The 25,375-nt window shown below is 40.3% G+C and overlaps 1 protein-coding gene across 6 annotated transcripts in view; it reads right to left on the bottom strand.

Annotated features, from left to right (window-relative positions):
* Nucleotides 1-25,375, bottom strand: part of RERE (arginine-glutamic acid dipeptide repeats) — a 407,198-nt gene that overhangs the window by 89,582 nt on the left and 292,241 nt on the right. For all 6 annotated transcript variants that reach the window (XM_065935816.1, XM_065935819.1, XM_065935820.1 and 3 more), the window contains one exon: nt 3,403-3,501. In XM_065935816.1, coding sequence (XP_065791888.1) covers nt 3,403-3,501 — 99 coding nt within the window. The remainder of the gene's footprint in view (nt 1-3,402; nt 3,502-25,375) is intronic.

Raw genomic sequence — 25,375 nt, 5'->3', positions numbered from 1 at the left:
GTATTTATTTGAGTTGGGGCCCATTTATTTTGCTTAAATCTTCTGATTCCTGGGCTGAGAAAATGTGGGAATTTCAGTAGGAGGGGTGCACACACAGAGCAGGTATTCACTCACTGCTAAAACCAGGCTCCAGGTTAAGAGCAATGCTGGTTTATGTGCCCTACTGCCACATAAAACGATTCAGAGAGATGATCTGGACAGTTCAGGTGAGGCTTCCCTCAGCCTATCAATTACTCAATCACCCTCCCTCATTCCCTGTTGAGATTTTAGAAAGTGAACTTAACTTCCTATGAGTAAGGGAACCATTTGATCCCTGGGCTCTGTAAGGGCTGGATGACTGCCAAAACATTTCTTAAAACTTGCACTAAAACAAACATGGTAAAAATGAGCCCAGACTGACAAGGATGTATGTGGTTAGAGATGATTATCCCAGGCTGGGAGTGAGTGGCACTCTGGAGTCCTGTTACACTTTTCAGAACTAAGCCGGGCTTTTCCCCATGTGTCAGGTTCCTGATCACCCTTCACCCTACCATTTGCTCCAAGTCCCCAAGAGGCAGCAGAGGGGACACTGCCCACACTGTGTCCGATATAAGCAAATGCTGTCAGGGAAGGAAGCCAGCTCTTCTCAGCAGGAATGTAAAAGGCCCAGAGGGAATGAAAGGTCAACAGAGGAGTGAATGGAGGGGGAAAGAGAAAGGGGCTGGGGAGGCAGGAGTGAAAAGTGAGGGATGATGGCGGGGCGGGGGTGGGCACATGAAGGTGGAAGGAGAGGAGAGACCAGACCAAGCGAGGAGCCTGAGTCTGGAAAGCAGCTGTCAGGGGACATCCATGTGGACAGGCCCTAGGGTGGGCCACTGTCCACGACTGTCCCAGCCTTTTCATCTCCTTATGTCTGTCTTCCACAAAGGCGTTGTGTAGAATTTAACATTTTTACCCATCAAATCTCTTACTTCTTCTCACATAAATAGGTCTACAATGGGAAACAACATCCATGACTTTTTTTTATTTATTTATTTATTTATTTTGACTTTTTTTTAAAAACTGAAGTATACTTGATTTAAAATGTTGTGTTAATTTCTGTACAGCAGTGATTCAGTAATAGAAACATAAATATTTTTTCATACTCTCTTCATACTTGTTACAATTTATCACAAACCATATCACTTTCATACCATACTCATGGTTTATCACAGCATACTGAATATAAGTTCTCTGTACAGCACAGGGAACTATATTCAATATAGTTTTTTGTTGTTGTTGTTCATCTTTTTTATACAGAGTAGTTTGTGTCTATTAATTCCAAACACCTAATTTATCCCTCCCCCATGCCATGTTCCCCCTTTCGTAACTATAAGTTTGACTTCTATATCTATGAATCTGTTTCTGTTTCATAAATAAGTTCACCTGTGTCATATCAGACTTTACCTATAAGTGATATCATGTATTTGTCTTTCTCTGACTTACTTCCCTTAGTATGATAATCTCTAGGCCCATCCATGTTGCTGGAAATGGCATTATTTCATTCTTTCTTTAGGCTGAGTAATATTTCATTTTATGCATATGCATACACACACACACATCTTCTTTATCCACTCATCTGTCTATGGGCATTTAGGTTGCTTCTGTGTCTTGACTATTGTGAACAGTGGTGCATGTATCTTTTCAAATTAGAGTTTTCTCTGGATATATGCACAGAAATGGGATGGCTGGATCATATGGCAACTCTATTTTTAGTTTTTTAATATGTGACTTTTCAACACTGTTGAGTTTAACATTTTTACTTTGGCCACTGTCTCAAGGACAAAAGTTTGAGCTATCTGCATCTCTTTACTAATTGGGTAAACTTTCACATTCTCCATTTCAAAGCTGCGACATCGACTTCACCAACACTCTGACGAACTGAGGGACCGCTGGGAAGGCTGGCACTCTCTTATGGAAGCTTCAAGGACCATCTCGGCATCTCGACCCCTCCTTGCTGCCTCCTGATTTTTCCCTCACTCCTCTCAACCCCTGCTGCCCTCATCCACAGCATGCCACGGACAACCTCCCTGGGCACACACCCAGGATTTCACCACTTCTCACCACCACCCGCTGCTGTGCCGCTGGGTCACCAGTCCCGGGCCTAGGCTCTCACATAGCCCTGAAGCCACTCTTGCTTGAAGCAGCAGCCAGAGAGCCACTGGCAGATGGAGTCCCTGTGCTCGGAAGCCACTCATGCAGAGCAAACAGCAAGACTCTGAACACGGGTCCACAGGCCACCCAATCTGTCCTCTGGGGGACCCTCCCTGCCCCCCACCTCTCCTGCTGCTCTCCCCTCAGACATATTCCTGCATATTCCTCCAAATGTCAGGCGTGCTTTCACCTTAGGGCCCTCAATATACAAAAGGCTTGCCTCTTCACAGAAGCTAGGCCCCTGCCCGGTTACCCCCACCCCCTGCCCACTGTTTTCCTCAGCACACACTGATTTACAGGTGGTTTCCCCTCTTGAGGTGGGGCCCTGTGTTTCCCTTGATGGTGCCTAACACAGCACCTGGCATGTAACAAGCACTTGATAAATACTGCTGAAAACATGATCTAGCGGGACCAGGAAAGCCATACAATTTCTAAACACTCTCCCTTAGGCTATTTTTAAATACAGGCAAGGAACTCACAATCAATCAATATGTGTATCAGTGCCAGCTCTCATCTTAATCTCGGTCAGCCTCAAGGGCAAATGTCAAGTGGTGATGCTCATACTGAAGACTATATTTGCAAAAGCACAAGAAATCTCCCCGCCTTGTGTGGCAATTCTTCTCCCCAAAGTCACAAGGTGGGGGATGGAGAGCTCCAGTAGACCTCTTTCTGCTGGGATAAAATCCATGAGTTTGAAAACATGTACTTCTGGGAACATTTCTATCTTCCCACCTTCTTTAATAGGCTGCAGTAACAGAATGAATATGAAAGATCCGATATTGACTTAAAAGTCTGTGTTTCCTGCTCTTGACTACTGTCTTTTTGCAGGTTAGAGACCCTACCAGACTTCACAACAAAAACAAGGTGCAGCCCTAATCTAAAGAGAGTATCAACTGGTTCTAAGATAACTGAGTCTTAACAGGAGGTATCAAAAGCTAGCCTGCAACCAAACAAATCAACCAACCCAAACTAATTTTTTAAAAGAGCAACTATTAATTTCTTCTCTCTTTCCATGACACCTGGGGAAATCTTTCCCATTTTCTACGAAACCAATGCTGACTAAACTCAAGTCTTTCCATACAATTATGAGGTTCAAAGCCTCCTTATCCTGACTGACAGATGCCATGGGCAGAATGCAGCCATGACCGGATCCTGGGGACGCGGTGAGCAGCAGGCCCAGCCGCCCCTCATGCCCCACAGCAGACCCAAGGCCAACTCCCGCCCGCTCACCACTTCATCCTCGGTCCAGCTCTTCTCAATCAGCTTGGGCACAGGCTTCTTCACCAGCCGCTGCAGAGCTTTGCCAGCATCATAGCCGCTTTCATGGAGCTAAAACAATAATGACAACTTTAGTTTGTTCATTGCACCAAATAACAGAGCTGGAAGCAAATCAATAAAAAGGGGATCCTTCATTTACTCTAACAGGAGAGTCATGAGACGAGCACACGAGACTCAGAGTCACTTTAGCCAGTGCCATAACTGGCTTATATCTAACCACCCCCCAGATTCAGCTGTTCTATGAGAAGGACACAAACAGGGGAGAGAACATTCTGGCAATGACAGGAACAAGATGAAGACCAATAGTAACATTTATGGAACATTTGGCCTAGGCTGTTGCTAAAGCACCTTCTATGCACTCATTATCTTTCTTAATCCTATGAGGAAAGTATTCTCTCAGTTAATCTATGGAGTAGGAACCCTCATCACCCATTTTATGGATGAGGAGACGGAGGCATGGAAAGGTCGAGTAAAGGTACTCAACCATACTAAGCCAGCAGGCGGTGGAGCTAAAACTCAAACCTAGCCTATGTGACCCCTACTCTTGTCCCATTTCCCTCAAAGTGGCCTAAAGGCATGACAGATTATGTTCTTTCCCATTAACACATCTTAAGTCTTTCACCTGTAATTTCACTAAAAAAAAAATTTCAAGTATATAAATATAAAAACTTCAAATCTAATTATGTAACAGTATTACCAACTTCTCAGCACATATAAATGAAGATGCTGGTTTATCTACATGGGCCTTTTAAGACTGGACTTTCTCTCTGGTCTTTTTTTTTTTTTAAGATTTATTTATTTTTGGCTGTGCTGGGTCTTCATTGTTATATGCAGACTTTTCTCTAGTTGTGGCAAGCCGGGGCTACTCTTGTGGAAAGTGAAAGTGAAAGTCGCTCAGTCATATCTGACTTTTTGCGACCTCCTAGACTATACACTCCACGGAATCCTCCAGGCCAGAATATGCTCCCGACCCAGGGATCAAACCCAGGTCTGCTGCATTGCAGGTGGATTTTTTACTAGCTGAGCCATAAGGGAAGCCCCTTGTTGTGGAGCACAGGCTCAGTAGTTGTGGCTCACTGGCTTAGCTGCTCTGCAGCATGTGGAATCTTCCTGGACCAGGAATTGAACTCATGTCCCCTGTATTGGCAGGCAGATTCTTAACCACTGGACCACCAGGGAACACGGAATGTTTTTATACTCCATATCCTTTTCAACCCTGGGCAATGCCTGGCACCCCTGGCCCCTCTCCATCTTGCAAAGATACGCCTGCGTTGGCCCCTATGACCATGTCTACCTCTGGTTCCTGAGTCTCCACCTGTGGACAATGAAGAGAAAGAGCAGAGAGAATGATCCTTCTGCTCATATCGACCTCCCCAAATTGTGGCTGTCTCTCCAGATTTCTCACCGAGAACTGCCCTTTCTTTCTAAAGTCTACTTCTCTGATAGGAGCATTTGTTCTGGCTGAGACCTATACCTCCAGGAACTAACACCATCCATAGCATAAGGTGATACACAGAGATACTTGTTGAGTTAATAAATAAAGGCCTTCAACTACTGTCCCTTGATAGACTCAACCCAAATGTCCACCTCAGTGTCTTCAGGTTCATTCAGTCTGATGTTAGCTGAATACCTATTATGGTGCAGGCCACACACCAGACCCTGGGGACACAGCAGTGAACACAACACCCGCCCGCAGGGGACATGCTGATCTTTCCACAAGTGCTTCAATCCCTCATTTGAAAAATTCACCAGCATTTGCAAATCCTCAGTACAAATAAGGTGCAAACTTTACTAATTTAATGGATGAATAAATAAAAATTTTGGATATAGCAAATCTCTCCTACAACTATTTGACTGCTATTGGAAGTTAAATATCCATTTTTATTGCTCATTCATCAAAACAGAAAGTTATTAAAAATCAAAATTTCCCAAGTTAGTCTCACATTTTAGAGGATCCCAAATTACTCTAAGTCCAGACTACCCACAGATATCCAGACTAGAAATTAATTAGGAAGACAACTATCTTAAAAAAAACCAAAAACACCTCCAATCAATGATTAACACTGAATCTTTTTTTTTTGGTGGTGGTTGGGTATGGATATGGGTGAGTGTACACAAAAAATATGGATGCTAGATATGAACTTAAGTATTTTTTATGATATTCACTGTTAGAAGATTTTTAAAATAGTATACTATAAATATTATACTAAATAAATGAAATACTATACTAAAATATTAGAATTTGCAAATGTTTGAAAACTGTTCAACTGGCCTCCTTTCAGAAGTATATAAAATAAAAAGTTAGATTTTCATACTTTGCCTAAGATCCAGAACAAGCAGATATTTGCCAAGTTCTATAATATAATTAGCATCTATAATGAGAGCTTAACAGCAAGGATCAGAACTGAATAAAGGGAAAAACTGCATAGCTATTTAATTTTTTAAAAAGCACCAACCAGTCGATCCTAAAGGAAATCAACCCTGAATATTCATTCATTGGAAGGACTGAGGCTGAAGCTCCAATACTCTGGCCACCTGATGTGAAGAGCCAACTCATTGGAAAAGACCCTGATGCTGGGAAAGATTGAAGGCAGGAGGAGAAGGGGGTAGCAGAGGATGAGATGGTTATATAGCATCACTGACTCAATGGACATGAGTTTGAGTAAACTCCCAGAGATAGTGAAGGAAAAGGAAGCCTAGCATGCTGCATTTCATGGGGTCACAAAAAGTCAGACATGACTTAGCAACTGAACAACAACATGTTAGTGATACTCTGAAATCAATTCAAGTTGATCAAATCATGAATTCTGAATAAAAAGCTCATGGCAAATTAACAGAATTTTATAAGAGGTAATTACAGTAAAAGGGGTAATTATACAGAAAGTGATGAAAAACAATGGACTTTGGAGCCAGATTATCTGGAGTGGAATTCTAGCTCTACCACTTACTAGATGTGTGGCCACGGACAAGTTACTTATCCTCTTTGGGCCTCAATTTTATCATTTTTTAAAAATGTATATAATAATAGCATCTGCCTTTCAGGGCTACTGTGAGGATAACATTAGAAACTACATGTAAAATTGCTTATAAGTACCTGGCACATAGTATGCTAAATGAGTGTTAGCTATTTATTTTTAGAAGGAAGGAGAAAAAAATGAAGGAAGTTGTCTCTATCCAATTTTCATTAATTTTCTAGATTAGAGAGTAGCCTTTCCAGAGACAGAAAAAAATTGTTAAACTATAAACAAAACCACTTATGTTTCACATAATTATTCATGTTAATAATTAATGAAATTTGATTAAAACTCCAGTACAGCACACAGAAAAAAAATTAAATCTTACATGGCTGATAACAGGAAATTACTCTTAAGAACACAGGGCCCATTTCAAAAGTGAACAAGTGAATGAAGTTAAGTCATTAATCCCTATGACATTCCTGCCTTTTGGTGAACCAAGAAGAGCTTTAAATGAGCTGGAAGAAATGTTCTGAGGGACCTGCTGCACTCAGGGTTGTTTAGTTTTTCAAGGAGGGTGCTCCTGCTTGCATGGCGCCCCCAGTCTCATGAGGTGCTTTAGTAGAGAGTTTCCCCTCAAACACATCCTCGCATATGTGATTCCTTTGTTCAGAACACACTTTCCCTGACAAAGCTGTTGTGATGTATGTGGTAAGCTGAATAACAGCTAATTAATTCCCTCCGCTCATGGGATCCACTGTCAGCCTGTCTTCTACAAATAGGCCTATTCCTGACCTTTTCACACCATGAACCCAACAAGTATCCAGAGTGTCCACCTCCTCCGTCTCTGCCAAAAACACACCTGAAAAGTAAAAGTGTGGGACTATTTAACAACAGTGACAAATAGTGATTGAACACATGGAGTCAGGAGTGACTGTGCTGTCATCAAGAATTCATGAAGGTCAGTACAAGGTTCTGTCCTGGCATGCCCTCTTCCCAGAGAACCCAAAGGGACCTTTCTCAACAAGCTCCTTCTTAGCGTTGCAAACAGTTATTCCCACTTTATAGCAATTGAATCTGAGGACGTTCTGAGAGCGTTACATTTTTAAAGAAACACTTCAGTTATATTTACTAAAGATGGGCTTTTAACATATTAACAGTTGTTTCAGCCCACATTGTTTCTTTGAATATCTATCAAGCACTTTGGGAAAATTACTGGGAGTTCAGGACATCCTTCACTCCTTCTGCAAACATGTACTGAGGGCTAAACGGTGCCAGACGCTCTCCTGGGTGAGGGGGACAGATAGAGCCAGGAGAAGCACAGGAAACGGGCATCAGAAATGCTGGGCTGAGAAGCAGATTAAAGAACTGTTCTCATGTGACACGTTCACCTAAAGTTACATCTATACCCTAGGGCCCTAAAAGGCTGGGTTGCTGGGTTCCACCTTCTTTGCTTAATATACAGTATCAGGCACAAAAAAGCACTTCTTAAAAAGGATTTGTTTTCCGGAGGATTATGAAGATTTGTTTTTCTTCAGACTGGGGCCAAAATAATGTTTGAGCTAGAGCTTAACTAGTAGTTCCAACTGTATTCCTCATGTAAATTAAGAGTTTGTAAGTTTACCAAAATACTGGCTATCTCAAATTTCTAAAGATTGTCATTGAAAATATTCCGCTCTAATACTGTGTCCAACTCTGAAGAACTGGAACAATCTGAACCTGTGAAAAATATGTGGGTTCCAAATTTGAAAAACCTGATTACGACCACATGGGTACATCAGTATGGGAAATTCAGTGCCCAATATGGCTAAGGTAAAAGGTTCTTCACTGTGAATAAGATTTTCTATCATTACCCTAGAGAAGACTGCTCAAAGAAATTGCAATGAAGACCCTTAAACAGCTTCACTCTGTAGTCTTAGAAGAGCAATTAAAAAGCAAGGTAAGTAGACCTTTCTGTTCATTTTGCAGCCAAGACATATTGGGAAAATCTGGGATTAAAGCAATTTTAATATACAGAGAAATGTACCATCTTGGAGCTACTGGGTCAACATCAGTGCAAAAAGTAGGCACCAGGACAGAGCATTCTTACTCAGTCAGCTTCTAATCTTCACAAGCTCCCGTAGAGAGAAGAACCTAGACTTGTCACCATGACCCGCCAGCCAGGAGCGCAGGAAGTCATTCCACAAACCACTGTTTTCAAATTCATCATCACAGGGTGTGCACATGCACATGTCTGTATGCATACATGTGTGTGTTTTAATCCGATGATCAGTGAAGCATGCACTTGTAAATCTGCCGCTTCCACATCACTGAACTACAGGTCTGCACTTAGGCACATAAAAGGCACACTTTTAGCGATAAAAGTCATCTTCCCCTAAACCACAGGTCAGTATCTGGGAGATCTGATAACAAAATGGTGACTTTTCACCAGTGCACTAGCCTCTAAGTCACCCCATCATGGAATGGAATTCTCTTTGCTTTGCTGTTTCCCAGCAGTCTGTCAGCTGGTTCCCAGAATTTGCTCCACAGAATGCTCAGCTTGGGCTCTTCCCTTCAATTCTGGTTTGTTCACTGTCAGAGGTCCAGGTGGCTCTTCCCCGACCAGCTGTCCACTCTCCTCGGCCATGCCTTCTGCTGCCCTGAGACCCAAGGGACACCAGAGCCCCAGAGGGAGGCTGCTGTCATCACATTCTCTGTTGTCCTTCCATTCATTCAACAAGAGCTCCTGAGCAACTCTAAATGTCATGTAAAGCGCCTAAGATGGCCCTAGCGCACTAGCAGAGTGGACCGGGGGTGTGACGGTGCTAAAAACAATAGCAGCTTCTAGTAGCAAACCCCTAGTTTGGTTCTGCTTAACAAATTGAGTGGCAACACCGAATGACACAACACCAGGGACCTGGTGCCCTCTGTAACTGGACACAGCTGGCTGCTGCATAAAATGCTCTAAACAACTCAAAGATTCCAGCTGCTCAGCAGCCCGCCTGCACAACTACTCCCACAGTCAAGGGCTCTGCAGCCTCATGAGTGTGAGCACAGAGCCAGGTCAGAGCAGGGAGACAGATGCCTATTAGGTGCTTCACCACAAACCGGCTGAGTTGAGGTTCTCATCTCTGTCAAGTGGGACTAACAACATCAACCCCTCACTGTGTCAAAGGACCATGAAAAGCAATAAACGAGACACCAAGTGACAAGATACTCTGAAAGGCCAAACAGCTATAAACTGTCCAGCAGTACCAGCATGGGGAGTAATAGTTTAGCGGCACAGTTATTACAAAAGATTCTTAAACACTTGCAGGTTCAAGGTGCACACGGCGCTGGGGACTATACAGCCTCGAGTGTCCTGTGACAGCCCCTGACCTCTCTGTGATTAGTAGGAAGGAAGGGTCAGGCCACAAGAAGAAAAACACATTTCTGCGTAATTGCCCAAGTTAAACCTGCTCCTCTCACTCAGCCTGACAAATCATTCCCTGCTTATTACTTTCTATAATTTAATATATATAAGTGCTTTACTGGCAAGCTTCTCGAAAGAATAAATAATACTTAATGACTGCCTACAGTTTAATTAACTCATGATTGAACTTCTCATGGATCGCTATAAACACTAAATTATATCCTTCCTCAAAGCTGCCATGGACAGAATTCTTGTTCCAAGCTTTAACTCTCCTGCCTAAACAATTCCGAAATTTCAGCAAATCTGTACACTGGACAGGGAGGTGAGAGAATCAACCTTAATGCCTGGTTATAAAGTGTGTTATTTTATAGAGCAAGGACGAGGTCTTAATTTAAATAAGATTGAAAATGTGCACATGTCCGAACATCTCATTTATATTACAGCAATCATTAAACATCACTGGATCTGGGGCAGTCTGATTAGCATAAACTCTGCGTTATTACCACAAGGTTTCGAGTTTCTACTCCAGCTTCTCATCTGAGCTGCCATTTTCTGTCTGCGTGATGCTGCAAATAAATTCTCCCCTTGGCACGGCTCAGCTGTCAGGCACCTCTGTTCTATAATGAACCCATGAATTACATCTCCTGCTCTGTCATCCCTGGTCTCACACATCAAAATATTGTTCTTCAATTGTAATTTATAACTTAATTTAAATGTCCCTTTTACTATGACCTTTTTAGATCAAATGGCATTGCAGCTGGCAGCTACTGCCACGCCAAAGTATTCTTCTGCAATTACAGCCATTATAATAACTGTAGAAAAAGCCTATCTGAGGTTAGATTGCGTTCATGTTAAATATTAAATAATTGTAGTCTATTAGGGATAATGTTAAATTTCAAAGTCTTTTGCTCTGCAAAATACACTGTTTATTTATAAGAAATTGCCAAAATAACTTAGAAAGGGGAAAAAAAGTGGAATTTGGAAACGATCTTAAAATTCCTCACGTAGTTTTAAACATTTGAATTATTCCTAACATGAGAAAGCTGTCTGAAATCCAACAACTGAAAACGTCCTCCCATAATATATAATTCACAAATGCCTATATATTTTCATTCATTCCTCTGTCACCAATGATCTCATTCAGTTCAGTTCAGTCGCTCAGTCATGTCCAACTCTTTGTGACTCCCTGGACTGCAGCACTCCAGGCTTACCTGTCCATCACCAACTCCTGGAGCTTGCTCAAACTCACATCCCTTGAATTGGTGATGACATCCAACCATTTCACACTCTGTCATCCCCTTCTCCTCCTGCCTTCAATCTTTCCCAGCATCAGGGTCTTTTCTAATGAGTCAGTTCTTTGGATCGGGTAGCCAAAGTATTGGAGCTTCAGTATCAGTCTTAGGATTGATTTCCTTTAGGATTGACTGGTTGGCTCTCCTTGCAGTCCAAGGGACTCTCAAGAGTCTTCTCCATCAACACTTCAAAAGCATCAATTCTTCAGTGCTCAGCTTTCTTTATGGTCCAACTCTCACATCCATACATGACTACTGGAAAAACCATAGCTTTGACTAGATGGACCTTTGTTGGCAAAACAGTGTCTCTGCTTTTTAATATGCTGTCTAGATTGGTCATAGTTTTACTTCCTAGGAACAAGCATCTTTTAATTTCATGGCTGCAGTCACCATCCACAGTGATTTTGGAGCCCAAGAAAATAAAGCCCGGTGATCGAGTACAAAGCTCAAAACATGATACACACATACATTCAAAAACTAGAGTTAAGACTGAAAGCACAATGCTTAGTTTTGTTTGACCACTGTCACTCCTAATAATGCTACTTAAGCACTGGAGAGGATAAATTTCTCTGAATACTCTTATGGGTGCACATTTGAGAGATGAAGGTAAAGACACAGAATTTAACTGCTGAGAGTAAGGGCTGAAGGAAAGATTCAGTTAATTTTCAGAAAGAAATACATTTTCGCTGGAAAATGTATTTTCGCTCCCCCATAACACATTCTGAATAAGTACAACGTTCTAGAAATTATGTCAGCCCCTGAGGTCACACAGGAGAAGAGAGGGGGAAACCAACATTTTTGAGTGCTGCCTGTGCTAGGAACTTGTACATCTGTGTGTGGGCTCAGTTGCTCATTCGTGCTCAACTCTATGAGACCCCATGGACTGCAGCCTGCCAGGCTCCTCTGTCCAGGCAAGAATACTGGAGTGGGTTGCCATTCCCTTCTCCAGAGGTGCGAAGAACTTACTCAGTATATAACTTTATCATTTCACACCACTCTTTTGAGGCAAGAGTGCTACATATAAGGAAACAAAACCAAGAGGTTCAGCCTCGTGCTTGGGGCCACCTCCCTACGAAGCAGCAGAGCAAGGATTCCACATTAGCCCAGTGTCCAGGACCCCTAAGACTCAGCCCCTGCCCCTGACACCTCTACTGGACCACATCAGGATCAGCGATCTGCTGGGAACAGTGAAGTCAGGGACTCTTCCAGCTGCAGGGATGGGGCAAGCACAAGGTCTTTTCTTACACTGGGGTGGCTAGTCAGGAGTAGCTCAAAGTAGAGAAAACACACATATAAACAAAATAATGAAATAAACGTATGATAAAAACAGAAAAGTGTCAGTGACTAGGGTGCTGTTTGCTCTGTTGAAAGAGCAAGATGATTCCACAAAGCAGATTTTAAAGATCAACAGTATACATAATATGATTGACCTTGTCTATACTTAGGGCTTCCCTGGTGGCTCAGCAGTAAAGAATTCGCTGGCCATGCAGAAACCACGGGTTCGATCTCTGGGTTAGGAAGATCCCCTGGAGGAGGAAATGGCAACCCACTCCAGTATTCTTACCAGGAAAATCCCATGGACAGAGGAGCCTGGTGGGCTACAGTGCATGGGGTCACAAAGAGTTGGACACCACTGAGGGACTGAGCATGCCTATACTTAATAAAGAGCAACAGTCAAATTAAAAACACTATTCCAGGAGGAAGTAATAAAAGGCAGTTATTATGTCTAGGCAATAATTCACTTATAACAATTTCCAATGGCTAGTTCAACACTGTATCATTTCTCATTTGTAGTTCTCACACATGTATCTAGAAAACAGGTCACAATCTCCTGGCTACAGTGCTTTCGAAGATATTCTAAACCCACAGAACAGGGGCCTCAACCACAAGGTGATTAGAAAGCAAACACCAAAGGCTGGCACATCAGCTGAGGTCAGTAAACTATATTTAAAATATAGAACAAACCAAGTCTTAGCCATTACTGACCATTTGTCTGTTTTTAGCATCTAATCTGACATTGTGTTTACAAACATAAACACCTGGACAAGAGAACCTGAGATGACGCTGGCACCAAAGATGCAGGTTTGGGGGTTCCACAGAGATGAGATCTAAATGAGAGAAAGCTCCCGGCTCTGGCTTAGACTCAAACACTTGTCCTGCCACTAGCTGTGTGATAAGAAGCAAATTATTTTTCTAAGCCTCAGTTTTCTTAGCTGTAGAAAGGAAGAACATAGAATCTATGCTGAAGACCTGTTTAGGATGAAATAAGATATGTGGTCATCACTGAGCCTGATTCCCAAAGGAGGAAATGTTTCATTAAGGAGAGCTGGCTGAGAAGGGATGGGATGCGACGAGTGTCACGGGAAAGTGCTCTGGTGCTAGAAGAGTGCGTATGCCTCAGAGCACCACAGGGGTGAGCTTATCCTACAGTACAAAGAAGACAGGACTGAAGATGCGGATGAGAAGGGAAACAATGGAGAACCTGATGACCTGGGGGGCTCTCAGGAGTGAGATGCCAGGCTGTCCTGGGGGGGAAGTAACAGCATGGGCAGAGGGGCCTGGAGGACCCTGCTCTGAGCAGCAGTGTGGCCTCTGGACTCCTCCTCTGTAACAGAGGGGCTGGACTGGGTCATTTTTCGGAACCCCTCAGTTTTTAATCTTCTTTCTCTTTATATATATATATTTTTTAATGTTTATTTATTTTTGGCTAGACTGGGTCTTTGTTGCTGCATGCAGATTTTCTCTAGTTGCAGCACTCAGGTTTCTTATTGCAGTGGCTTCTCTCATGGAGCATGTGCTTTTAGCATGCAGGCTTCCGTGGTTGTGGCACACAGGCTTAGCTGCCCTGCAGCATGTGGGATCTCTCCCAACTAGGGATCGAACTTGTGTCCCCTGCACTGGCAGGCAAATTCTTTACCACTGAACCATCAGGAAAGTTCCATAGATGTTTTAGAAAGGTAAAACTCTAAAGGATATTCTATAGACAAATGAATAAATAAATGGAAATATTAATACACTCATTTAGAAAAGTAAACAAACGATATAGCCACTGAACTATACCAAACTGCCCAGGCCAAACACTGACCAGCTATTGCAGATGCTTCACTTACACCTTAGGGATTTAAGGTTAACGTCTTAACTTTCAGGTTTCTGTGAAAGCTGGACTAGCTCACGCCATGGGTCTTTAAATGAAATTATGCATAATTATCTACACAGCTCATAATTATACACACAGCTCTACATTATCTCACAGTATATAACCTCGCTTCCCTGAAACAAAACCTTTCCTCCTGCTTTCTGCGTGAGTTCCAGCGCAGGACATGAAGGACGCTGGACCGTGGCAGATCAAAGCCACCAGTCCAGGGCATGGAAAGGGAGAACAGCTCCTCAGAACTTAGCACACAAACCCACGGATGAGAAGACCCAACTTAATGATACAGAATGAGGAGTGTAACTCCAGACTCAGAGAGAAAAACTCCCAGCAGAGTCAGGAATCGCCATTATTTGTCAGCTTAGAAAGACCTATCTCAGATCACAGGCAGAAACTGTTCAGGGCCACAGTGGAAATTAAAAGACTTTTTTCATTTACTCCTAGAATCTTCACAGCCTTGAAAACAGAAAAATGGCAAGGGAAGCACTAACCAAGAGGGTGACAGAAAAACATAGCTTTTTTCCCTTATGCAGTCATTAGTGAACCCATTCCTAAATGCTCAAGTGAACTAGGAAGTACACATGAAAGATTAGCCACAGGTCAATTATAACCAGATTCCTACAAACAATTAAATTTTTTTAAAATAAAAACAACCTCAAGATCAACTGCATCAGTATTAAGAGAAACCATTTACAAAAAGTCCTTGAATTCCTACTCAGTAGAATTTAAATACAGAAACGACTGCTTCCCATCCACAGGGCTCAGTAACCTTAACCTTAGTGATATTTGAAGAGTAATTTTAAGGCTGTGTAAACAATGGTGCATTATTCTTCCTGGCTGCAATGATCAAGTAATGGAACAAAGAAAATCAAAGAGGCACACAGCAAAGCATGCAAGACTACAGAGGTGGGAATGCTTCTGAGTGACTGCTCTTTTATCTAGAAACCTCATCCAAGAACAAAGTGAGTGACTAAGAAATAAACAACGAGGCTTTGGGCAACCCCAGCAATGCCTCCAGCTAAGGCCCTGGAGAACCAAGAAGCCTCGCCCTGAGCCTTAGCTTAGCCTGCTTAGCCTCCTCACCATTCTGGATTTCTCAGTCTAACAAGAGGTCTGAAAGAACAAAGGAAAAAGACCACACAATTTCAAAACACAGCAGCAGCAGCAGAGAGCCTGATTGTGGAAGACTACCAAGCTTGGCAAATACTATACAAACCAAAGACCTCAAACTCTCAACAGTCCCAAAAGATTCTGTGTGATGGCAGCCAGCATGATAACTCAGAGGCATCAAGTGAAGTCAGACTGGAGAACACATGAAAACGTGTATCTCACTGGTGAAATGGTTGGGGGAAGGGGTAGAAAGGGGAGAAAAATTTAGAGCCATCCTTCCCCCAAATCCTTGAAGAACTAGTATTCCAAAGTACTGGAGTAGGCTGGAACACTTCTGGCTTCCCAGGTGGTGCAGTGGTAAAGAACCCACCTAACAATGCAGGAGACCAAGACCTGATCCCTGGGTCAGGAAAAACTCCTGCAGAAAGGAATGGCAACCCATTCCAGTATTCTTGCCTGGGAAATTCCATGGAAAGAGGAGCCTGGCAGAGCTACAATCCAGGGAGCTGAAACAGTTGAACATGATTGAGCACGTGTGCATACACACACACACACACACAGCTGGAATACACACTCAACCCATTCTATGGTCAAGGAGGAAGCTAACCAAAGCCAAGCAGCAAGACAGGCAAGGGTGGGCAGGTCATGTGGTGATGTAAGAAGCTCTGAGAATGACTGGCTATGGGGAAATGTCTGTCTCTTAGAGAAGAGATGGCCAGGGCAGAGCTGAAGGATAGGAGATGGAAAAGACAGCAGAGACTTTAGAAAGGAACAGCTTGAAAGGTAGCCAGGACTGATCCCAGGCCACCGCAACCAGATCTATCAGCAGCACAAGACCTTGCCCAAGAGCCCCTGAGGGACAGGGTGGGACCATCTAGGGTAGAGCCAAGGAAGAAATACTCAGCAACCTGACAGGTCAGAATAAGTCAGCTAACATGGTTAACCACAGATGATAATCTATGGTTATCTATAGATTCTATAGGTTATCTATAGATAATCTATGATAATCTATAACCACAGATGATAATTCTCTTATCTAAATAAATATATTCTTTGTATAAAGAAAGCCACATACATGGTATATTATATCAATAAAAATGTGACAGTATTTTAGCAATCAAATGTCCTTGGATTTTACAGAAATATCACAGTCACTATTAGAATACTTTTACGTTCTCAAGATGATAATGTTCACACTTAAATCTAAGTAAGTTATAACTGATAGAAAGGGGTAGGAAATAAACTATTACAGAAAATTAAAAGTAAGTACTACAATTTATTTTAGTAACACTGTATATAACATTAAAACCCAGCTGTTGGGGGCTGAAAAACCACCACCAGAAGACCTCCACATCAAACCCCGGCAATATGCAACTGCAACCTTATTTCAGAAAAGGTCTTCACAGACATGACTGTGATGAAGTTAAGGATTTTAAGATGAGAAGACAATTCTAGATTATTCAGCTGGGCCCAATATCCAATGACTAGCATCCTTACAAAAAGAGGGGCTGTGGGAAAACACGGGACAGAGAAGACCTAGATACACAGAGAAGACGGCGAAGTGAAGGCAAGCAGAGAGAGAGTGACCACCAGCCCTGCGGAGCTCAAAGCCACTCAGTGCTGGAGGAGGCACAGGATGATTCTCCCTGAGGAGCTAGAGGGAGGCATGGCCCAACTGACACCCTGATTTTGAACTCCTGGGCTCCAGAACTGTGAGAAATCTGTTGCTTTAAGTTCTGAAGTTTATGGTACACTATTTGCCAGAGCAGTCACAAGAAACTACTACACTGACCTTCAAACTTTGGGGTAAAAAAATTTATCTAGGAGAGTTGCGAGGAAAAAAAACTTATTCTGAAATATATTTCAAACTAGTATTAAGAAACACACATACTAGTACAAACACTATAAATCTTAATATTCTACATTTCAGAAGTTATGTTAATATATGAGCCCTTTTAAAACTCATGGGCCTACTTTATTCTAAGATTAAACGCTTACTTAGATTTCAACACTCATCAAATGCTCTCCCATAAGGACTTTGCAAAGAGCAGGGACTCCATCACATTTATTGCTGAATAAATAAATGAATGAATGATTGTATTAAAGCCTCTTCTTCAATGTAAAAGGGCTAAGGGCTTTTATCTTGACTTGCTAAATACTCACCATATTGATATTAATGCTTCATACTGGTTCACAGGTGCTAAAATTCCAACTGACTGATGCTATAGTAGATATTTTTCAAACCACCACGGAAGTCTCAAAACATTTTATCAGTATTTAGCACGGAAAAAAAAATCTTGTGAGACACAAATTTTTTTTAATTAGCAAAAGAACTTTCTAACTTTGGCCAAGTCAAAGTAAAAGCTTTTGTTTGCTGAGACCCTGAGAGGACAGAGGGAGACACGCAGCCAGGGGGCAGCAGGAAGGGTTTTCAATTGGCTGAATAATGAATCACCCAAAGTGCAGATTCTCAAGAGGACTGCGATGAGGCGCTGGGCTCAAGTCGGACTATCCTCATTGTCCAACACATAAAGTTTAAAACATGTGTATACGTCAGAGTGTGCTTAATAAACTGCAGGTGCTAACCACACTTCTCTCACAGAATTGTTACAAAGATCAAATGCAATCATTCATAAGAAGCACTTAAACTTTCACCTAACATATAAGCACTCAATCAACAAGTACATTTTAATTTTATTACAGCTTATTAATATTGTTGTTATTAATGACATCAGGCAGCTGACCAATAGCTGATAACTAGTAAAATGAGAGTAACACTGGTAAACTTAAGGTTCGATGTCTGGTTGAAAATTCAGTCAAAAAGCTGAGCGGGGGAGAGAATGGCTTAGCAAAGGCATTTACATACAGAAAAATGAAATAAGACAAAGACAAAACACAACGAAAAAAAAGCACATGATGTGTACATTTTCATAAAAGCTTACTGCACTGAGGTGAGCTTTCAGGGTAACTGAAGATAACTTCTTGTCACCATATGCTGATCAAATCTGGCAAGTATTGCTTTAGTGTACATGCCACATTTTAAAAGACATACAGACAGAGCTGACCACAAGGAGAAATAAAATGGTTATGAACAAAAATGGTTATACACGTGTGAATGTGAAGTCACTTAGTCGTGTCTGACTCTTCGTGACCCCATGGACTGTAGCCTACCAGGCTCCTCTGTCCATGGGATTCTCCAGGCCAAAGTACTAGAGTGGGTTGCCATTTCCTTCTCCAGTATATATATATATATATTTTCACATATTAATATACATAGAAATATACATATATAGAGAGAAATGTTCATTAGATACTGAGTTCATAGATGCTTACTGTACTATTTTTTTCCAATTTTCTGTACACTGGAATACTTTTCAAATTAAAAATGAGAATATTTTTATTATTTGATTTATATAAATATTTTATTTATAGGAAAAATATAATTTTTCCTATAAAAAACTATATTCCCTTCAATTTAAAATTTAAATTTGAGACAAAAATGCAACAAGAGATGAGAATACACAGTGAAAACTGAGGCCACTTAAGTAAATGGAACAGAAGCTTTCCAACATTCAAAGTTAAAAGAAAAAAAGATTTTTAAGTCACATATGTATTATATCTCTGAACAAAGGCTTACTCAGTCCTATATTAAACTGCCTTTCTAACCAGGTAAACTTTATTATTTCAGAATTCTAAATTAAAAGAAAATAGGTCCACATATGCACACCAAAGGGTGGTAACTTCTGATACAATTATCAGATAAATAAATGACTTACCTGACAAAGGATATGATTCTGAATTACTTACAGAGGTATTTCCACTAAGTAGACATTCCTTGCACCTGCTAATACTCAAAAATATCTGTTGACTCACTTAAACCTCTAACCCCTCCAAAACCAAGTTCACACAGTCCAAAAAAATAATTGTGAACAATTCAAGTGAGGTATTTTCTCTACAAGTATAATCTAATATTTGCCAGCATACATTAAAGTAGTAAGCATTTAATTATATTATACATGTAATTCTTTCAAACAAAAACAGAATCATACTTCAGTTTTGTAACTTGCTTTTACATTTTTCTTAATTTATGACAAGACAGTTTATTTCATGCTATCCAAGATTAAACTAGATGCCGAAAAGATTACCTACAACTGCGAGATCAATATTTGAGAAATTCCTACAAATCACTAGCTAATTCACTTTTACAGTAATACTTTCTATATTTTAGAGAATATGTTTGTTCATTCAATGAGTACTACCATGAATGAACAGAAGTATTTTTTATTCTATACATTCATTAAGTCTCTCTAGATAAAGAACTGTAAGTCAGAATATGCAGAACTAGGAGAAAAGCTGATAGCTGATAGACAACTGCTTAGTTTTGGATATGGCACTAGCTATATAATAAAAAGCAAAGCAGTGACCTACCTATAAACACACCAAATCTACCAAGGAAGATTTCAAATGACTACCTACCAAGATTTGCTGTGAGTGTATTTTGTAAAGTGTAAAGAATAAGTAACTCCAACCTATCCTACCTACTTTTCCTGACATTTTCTTCTGCCTCTAATGGACTAATTCCCAATTGATAATATAAACAAGTCATTACCTGTTGTGTGTGAATACAATGATTTTTCCATGCCAAATATGCCATGTATTGCTCCTAGAATCATTGCCTGGGAAAATCAATGGCAAACAAAAGCTCTATGGCCATTTCCCAAGTCCAAAAATCCTGTTTACTTGAGGCCACAGTCTCTACAGTCCAAGAACTGTCTCGGACAACTTAACAAGCAAGTTCTGGAAAAGGTGGATGACAAACATTAAAAGTAGATACTACTGTGTGACAGCAGTGCATCCATCTGAGTTTATAAGCATGTTGGCCAAACAGTACTAAGTTTACTGCATTACTCACACAAGTTTATGGGAAAATGTTAGGTTCTGCCATTTTTAAGCCAAATACATATCATCAAGATCCACTACCTAGTACTAGACTTTCTTGCACTTGACGCAGTGGAAAGGGGGGCCTCCAGACAGAATTTCAGGTGTGACCAATGATGGTGTATGTTTCGGTTTCCCAGCCACAAAAAATACAGAGCTGCCTAAAAGAAGGAAAAACGAAAGAAACGGCACCGGGAACTGGCTAGACTGAGAGATTCAGGTAATGGACTCACTCATCTTGTTTTCTTTGTACAAACTTGTCGCCCATACTGCAGCAAAATTGAGGTCCCAGTGTCAAAAGTGAGGTGTGTATCTGATGAAGTGCAGGGCCTGGTTCTTGCGAAGTTAAGTTATTTTATAACCATGTTAGAGAAAATACTAATGTTTCAAATAAGACAGAGAAAGGTATGGTGAATCATTACTATTTGTAAATATTTGTAAAGAACTTGATGTCACGGCTGTAAGAATTGTGAATTTCAGCAGTTACTAAGTGTTAACTACTCAGTTGATGTTTTCCCATGTACTGGTCAAGTATATTAATTAGACATTGTTCAGCTTTTTCTCAAACTGAAATAGAGTAAGGTACCTATATTGAGGCAAATGATAACTGAAACTATTGTTTTTCTTTTAACTATTTACAAACATAAAACTAGTGGTGGAACTTGACTGTAAACATACATAAAGAAAATCAAATAAAATCACACAACCCATTCACATCTACATAAATGTAATACTAGGGATTATATGGAAAAAAGTCTTAAAAATATTTGCACTGATAGCTGGTACTGGATTATGTGGTGTTTGTAGTACTTTATTATTGTTGCCTTATAGTTGTTAAACACTTTTTTTCTGTTGGGAAAAATAGTGGAACCTTAATTTGTCCAATGATGATGATATGTATTTGGTTATACACATACACGTATATAAAAACTATACCATGGACAGAGGATGAGATGGTTAGCTAGTATCACAACTCAATGGACATGAATTCAAGCAAACTCCAGGAGACAGTGGAGTACAGGGAAGCTGGGCATGCTGTAGGCCATGGGGTCACAGAGTCAGACACGACATAGCGACTGAACAACAAATGCTGACAATCAGTTGAAAAGGTCTTGGTTATATGACAAAGCTTCAACTACATGGTCTCTTTCTACATCTTTATTTATACTACCATTAACAATATGAGGAGGATTCCAATATCCTGCTATGATATAAATACAACACTAGCAAAAGTGCTTGTCAAAACTGATTTAAGTAAGATGTTCTTAAAAATTATTGGAAATAATTGGAAAAAAATATTGGATTTCCATAAATAGAAAGCATGTAGCATATCAACTAATACTCTTTTGATCCGAAATCCTGACAGACCAAAACTACCACCCTCTAACCAAGTAATCGTGACTAATCCAAATGGAGAATAATAAAAGGAGGAGAATTTAAGTAAAGGGTGTTAGCGTGGAATCAATTTAGGAGAATCCTGATCATATAATTTGTGTGCTTAGTCACTCAGCCATGTCTTTTGGACTCTCTGCAACCTCATGGACTGTAGCCTACCAGGCTCCCCTGTCCACGGGGATTCTCCAAGAAAGAATACTGGAATGGGTAGGTGTTCTCTTTTCCAGGAGATCTTCCCAACTCAGGGATAGAACACAGGTCTCCTGCACTGCAGGCGGATTCTTGACCGTCTGAGCTACTGGACAAACGATATTAAAAGGACCTTTTGGCAACACATTATTTGGGAGCTGGGTAATACTCAACATCCATTTAAGTCTGGAGCACTGCAAAGCTAATTCAGGGCCAAGTGCTTCAGGGAAGTCCATTTATAAAGAACAAACAGAAAATCTCTGAGAGAAGTTCTATAGACTTAAACGTTTTAGAATGAAAGAGAAGAACATGAAAATGATTCTGAGTGTAGGCTTACTCTGATGTGCCAACTTTACAACACCAAGTTCTGGGTGATCAAATGTGATTTGGACTTGAACCTGATTTACTTATTCCATCATTCAACAAATATTTAGTGTCTCTTTCCACCATGTACCAGGCATTGGGTTATAGCTCAGAAAACAAAAATGATTAATACTCAATGGTTAACAAACAGTGATATTTATAGATCAGAGATAAAAACAAACTATTAAGTGATTGGAAGCCTTTAATCCTTTGTTGAAGGAGATGTGGGTGTGCATAAATAAGTAAGCAAACACATACATACTCTCGTGAATATGTAAAAAGCTTAATCCAAATATCTAACAGCCACCCATATTTCAGGGAATAAAACTGTCCAGGCAAAGGTGAAATCTTTGCTGCATGATTATAAATTTTACTTATATATAGTGAACATACATATGTTTAGTGTTAGTGAAAGTAAACATAAGAATGCAAATAAGTTTCTGAGAAAGAGAAGTCAAAGAATCTGAATTTTACTAGGAAATGGGAAAGATATCTGAGCTCAAAGAATAAAATCCAATATCAATTTAGTAAAAATAAGTCAGAATAGTATCTTCCAGGAAAACTTACCCTCAAGCTATGGGGCTCTGCTGCAGCTTCCAAGCATAAATATAAAGGTCTACTTTGTATTAATAAGAGACCAAATAAATGTAAGCATTTAAAGATGGCTGAATTAATCTCATTAGAATACTATGGGCCATTTATATATTACACAGCAATTATGTTCAAGAGTTACATATAAGCTAAATGTGTACAGATAAGCCTAAAAAAACTGATAAGGGGCTTCCCTGGCGGCTCAGTGGTGAAGAATCCACCTACCAGTGTAACAGACACAGGTTCGATTCCTATTCCTGGAAGATCCCACGTGCCGTGGAGCAGCTAAGGCTGCAGACCACAACTACTGAGCCATTCCTGCAGAGCCCATGCACTGCAGCAGAGAAGCTACAACAATGAGAAGGTCACACACCACGACTGCAGAGTAGCCCCTGCTACCACAACCAGAGAAAAGACTGTGCAGCAAGGAAGATTCAGCACAGCCAAAATAAATAAATAATTTTAAAAAATATTTTAATTAAAAGAAAACTCCTTAAAGAGAAATACACAGAAACATTTCTATCTCTGATCTTTCAGAGACAGCATCATTGCTTTGTCATATTTTAACATATTATTTAACATATGCTATGTATGTTTATAAATAAAACAATTCTGCATTTTTAGGCATTCACAATTTAAAATAAAATAGTAAAACATAATAAAATATATTATGAGCAATGAAGAATTGATGCCTTTGAACTGTGGTGCTAGAGAAGACTCTTGAGAGAATCCCTTGGACAACAAGGAGATCAAACCAGTCAATCCTAAAGAAAATCAACCCTGAATACTCATTGGAAGGACTGATACTAAAGCTGAAGCTCCAATACTCTGGCCAACCCGATGTGAAGAGCTGACTCACTGGAAAAGACCCTGATGCTGGGAAAGAAAGGCAAGAGGAGAAGAGGGTGACGGAGGATGAGACGGTTGGATGACATCACAGACTCAAAAGACATGAGTTTGAGTAAACTTCAGGAGCTGGTGATGGACAGGGCAGCCTGGCATACTGCAGTCCATTGGGTCGCAAAGAGTCAGACACGAGTGAGTGACTGAACAACAACAACAAAAACATATTTTTGCTGACATACATTAAGAAGTATGCCCATAATTACTAAGAATACCCTCTTGCAGTAAGAGAAGCCAACATATTTATTACGCATTCTTCCTTTAAAACAGTACAAAACTTTTTTATGTAAGAAGCAAAAAGATAAGAAATATATATTAATGATAATGAGCAAACAAAGAACTGTGTACCTAACTATTTTACAAGTTCACCACTAAATCAAAAGTAACATCGTGTGGCCATAAAAGTAACAATATATTAACTACTTCTGTGATCCTCCAATGACACTAGCTGTGCTATTAAAAAAGTAAGTGGCTTAAGTTTCATAGGACCTGAGAATTATCTGCACTGTTAAAATGGACTAAACACTCCAAACAAAAGGTAGAGCTTGCCAGATGGGATAAAAAAGCAAGAAACAACTAGAAAGCTAAAGTACACAGGGGAGGTACTTTAAACAAACAAACAAAAAATCCAAAGTAAGAAGCTGGAAGAAGACATACCAGATGCAGACAAGAGGCATAAGAAAGCTAGAGCACTGTATTAATTTCGGACAAAACTGAATTCAAGACAAAGGGTATCACTAGGCACAAAAAGAATCATACCAAAAGAGGAACAGGCTTAGTACATGGAGCAAGATCAGTATTAGAAATGTTCATACACCTAGTAATACAATTCCCACACACGTGAAGCAAAACTAACAGAGACAAAAGGAGAAATGACCAAATTCACAATCACAGTGAAAGACTTTAATATATCCCTCAGTAACCGACAACACAACTAGATAAAAGACTGAACTTCCCTGGTGGCCCAGTGGTTAAGAATCCACCTGCCAATGCAGGCAACAGGAGTTTGATCCCTGGTCCGGGAAAATCCCACAAGCTGCGAAGCAAGCTCACCATGTTCTAGGGTCTTGCTCCACAACAAGAGAAGTCACCGCAATGAGAAGCCCACATACCACAACTAGAAAGTAGCACCCACTCTGTGCAACTAGAGAACAATCGGCATGCAACAAAAAAAGAACCAGCACAGTCAAAACTAAAATAAATAAATAAGGCAGAGAAGATCTGAATGATAATATCAACTATCCCAAAGAAACTGACAATTATAAAACTGTACACCTAATAACTGCAAAATAGAAGTTCATTACAAGTGCACATGGAACATTCACAGGATAAATCACATGCTGAGACAAGAACTAAGTCTCAGATCTCAACAGATTGAAATCTCACTGGGTACTCTTTGATCACAACAGAACTAAATTAGAAATCAATAACATTCCAAAAGGAAGGAAGAAGAGAGGGAAAAAAAATTCTAAGTCCATGTTAATTATACAATTTAATTCTACACAATTCACAGATAAAAGAAGAAATCACACATAAAATTTTTTAAAAAATTTTAACTATAAGGTTATAGAAGAACAACAAATTAAAATTTGTGTCAGTTATTTAAGACCCCACCTTAGGAAGCTAGGAGAAAAAATATTCAAATTAA

The sequence above is a fragment of the Muntiacus reevesi genome, chromosome 5 (genome assembly GCF_963930625.1).
Source record: "Muntiacus reevesi chromosome 5, mMunRee1.1, whole genome shotgun sequence".
In the NCBI taxonomy this organism is placed as follows: Eukaryota; Metazoa; Chordata; class Mammalia; order Artiodactyla; family Cervidae; genus Muntiacus; species Muntiacus reevesi.
This window is presented reverse-complemented; position numbering and strand designations above follow the sequence as displayed.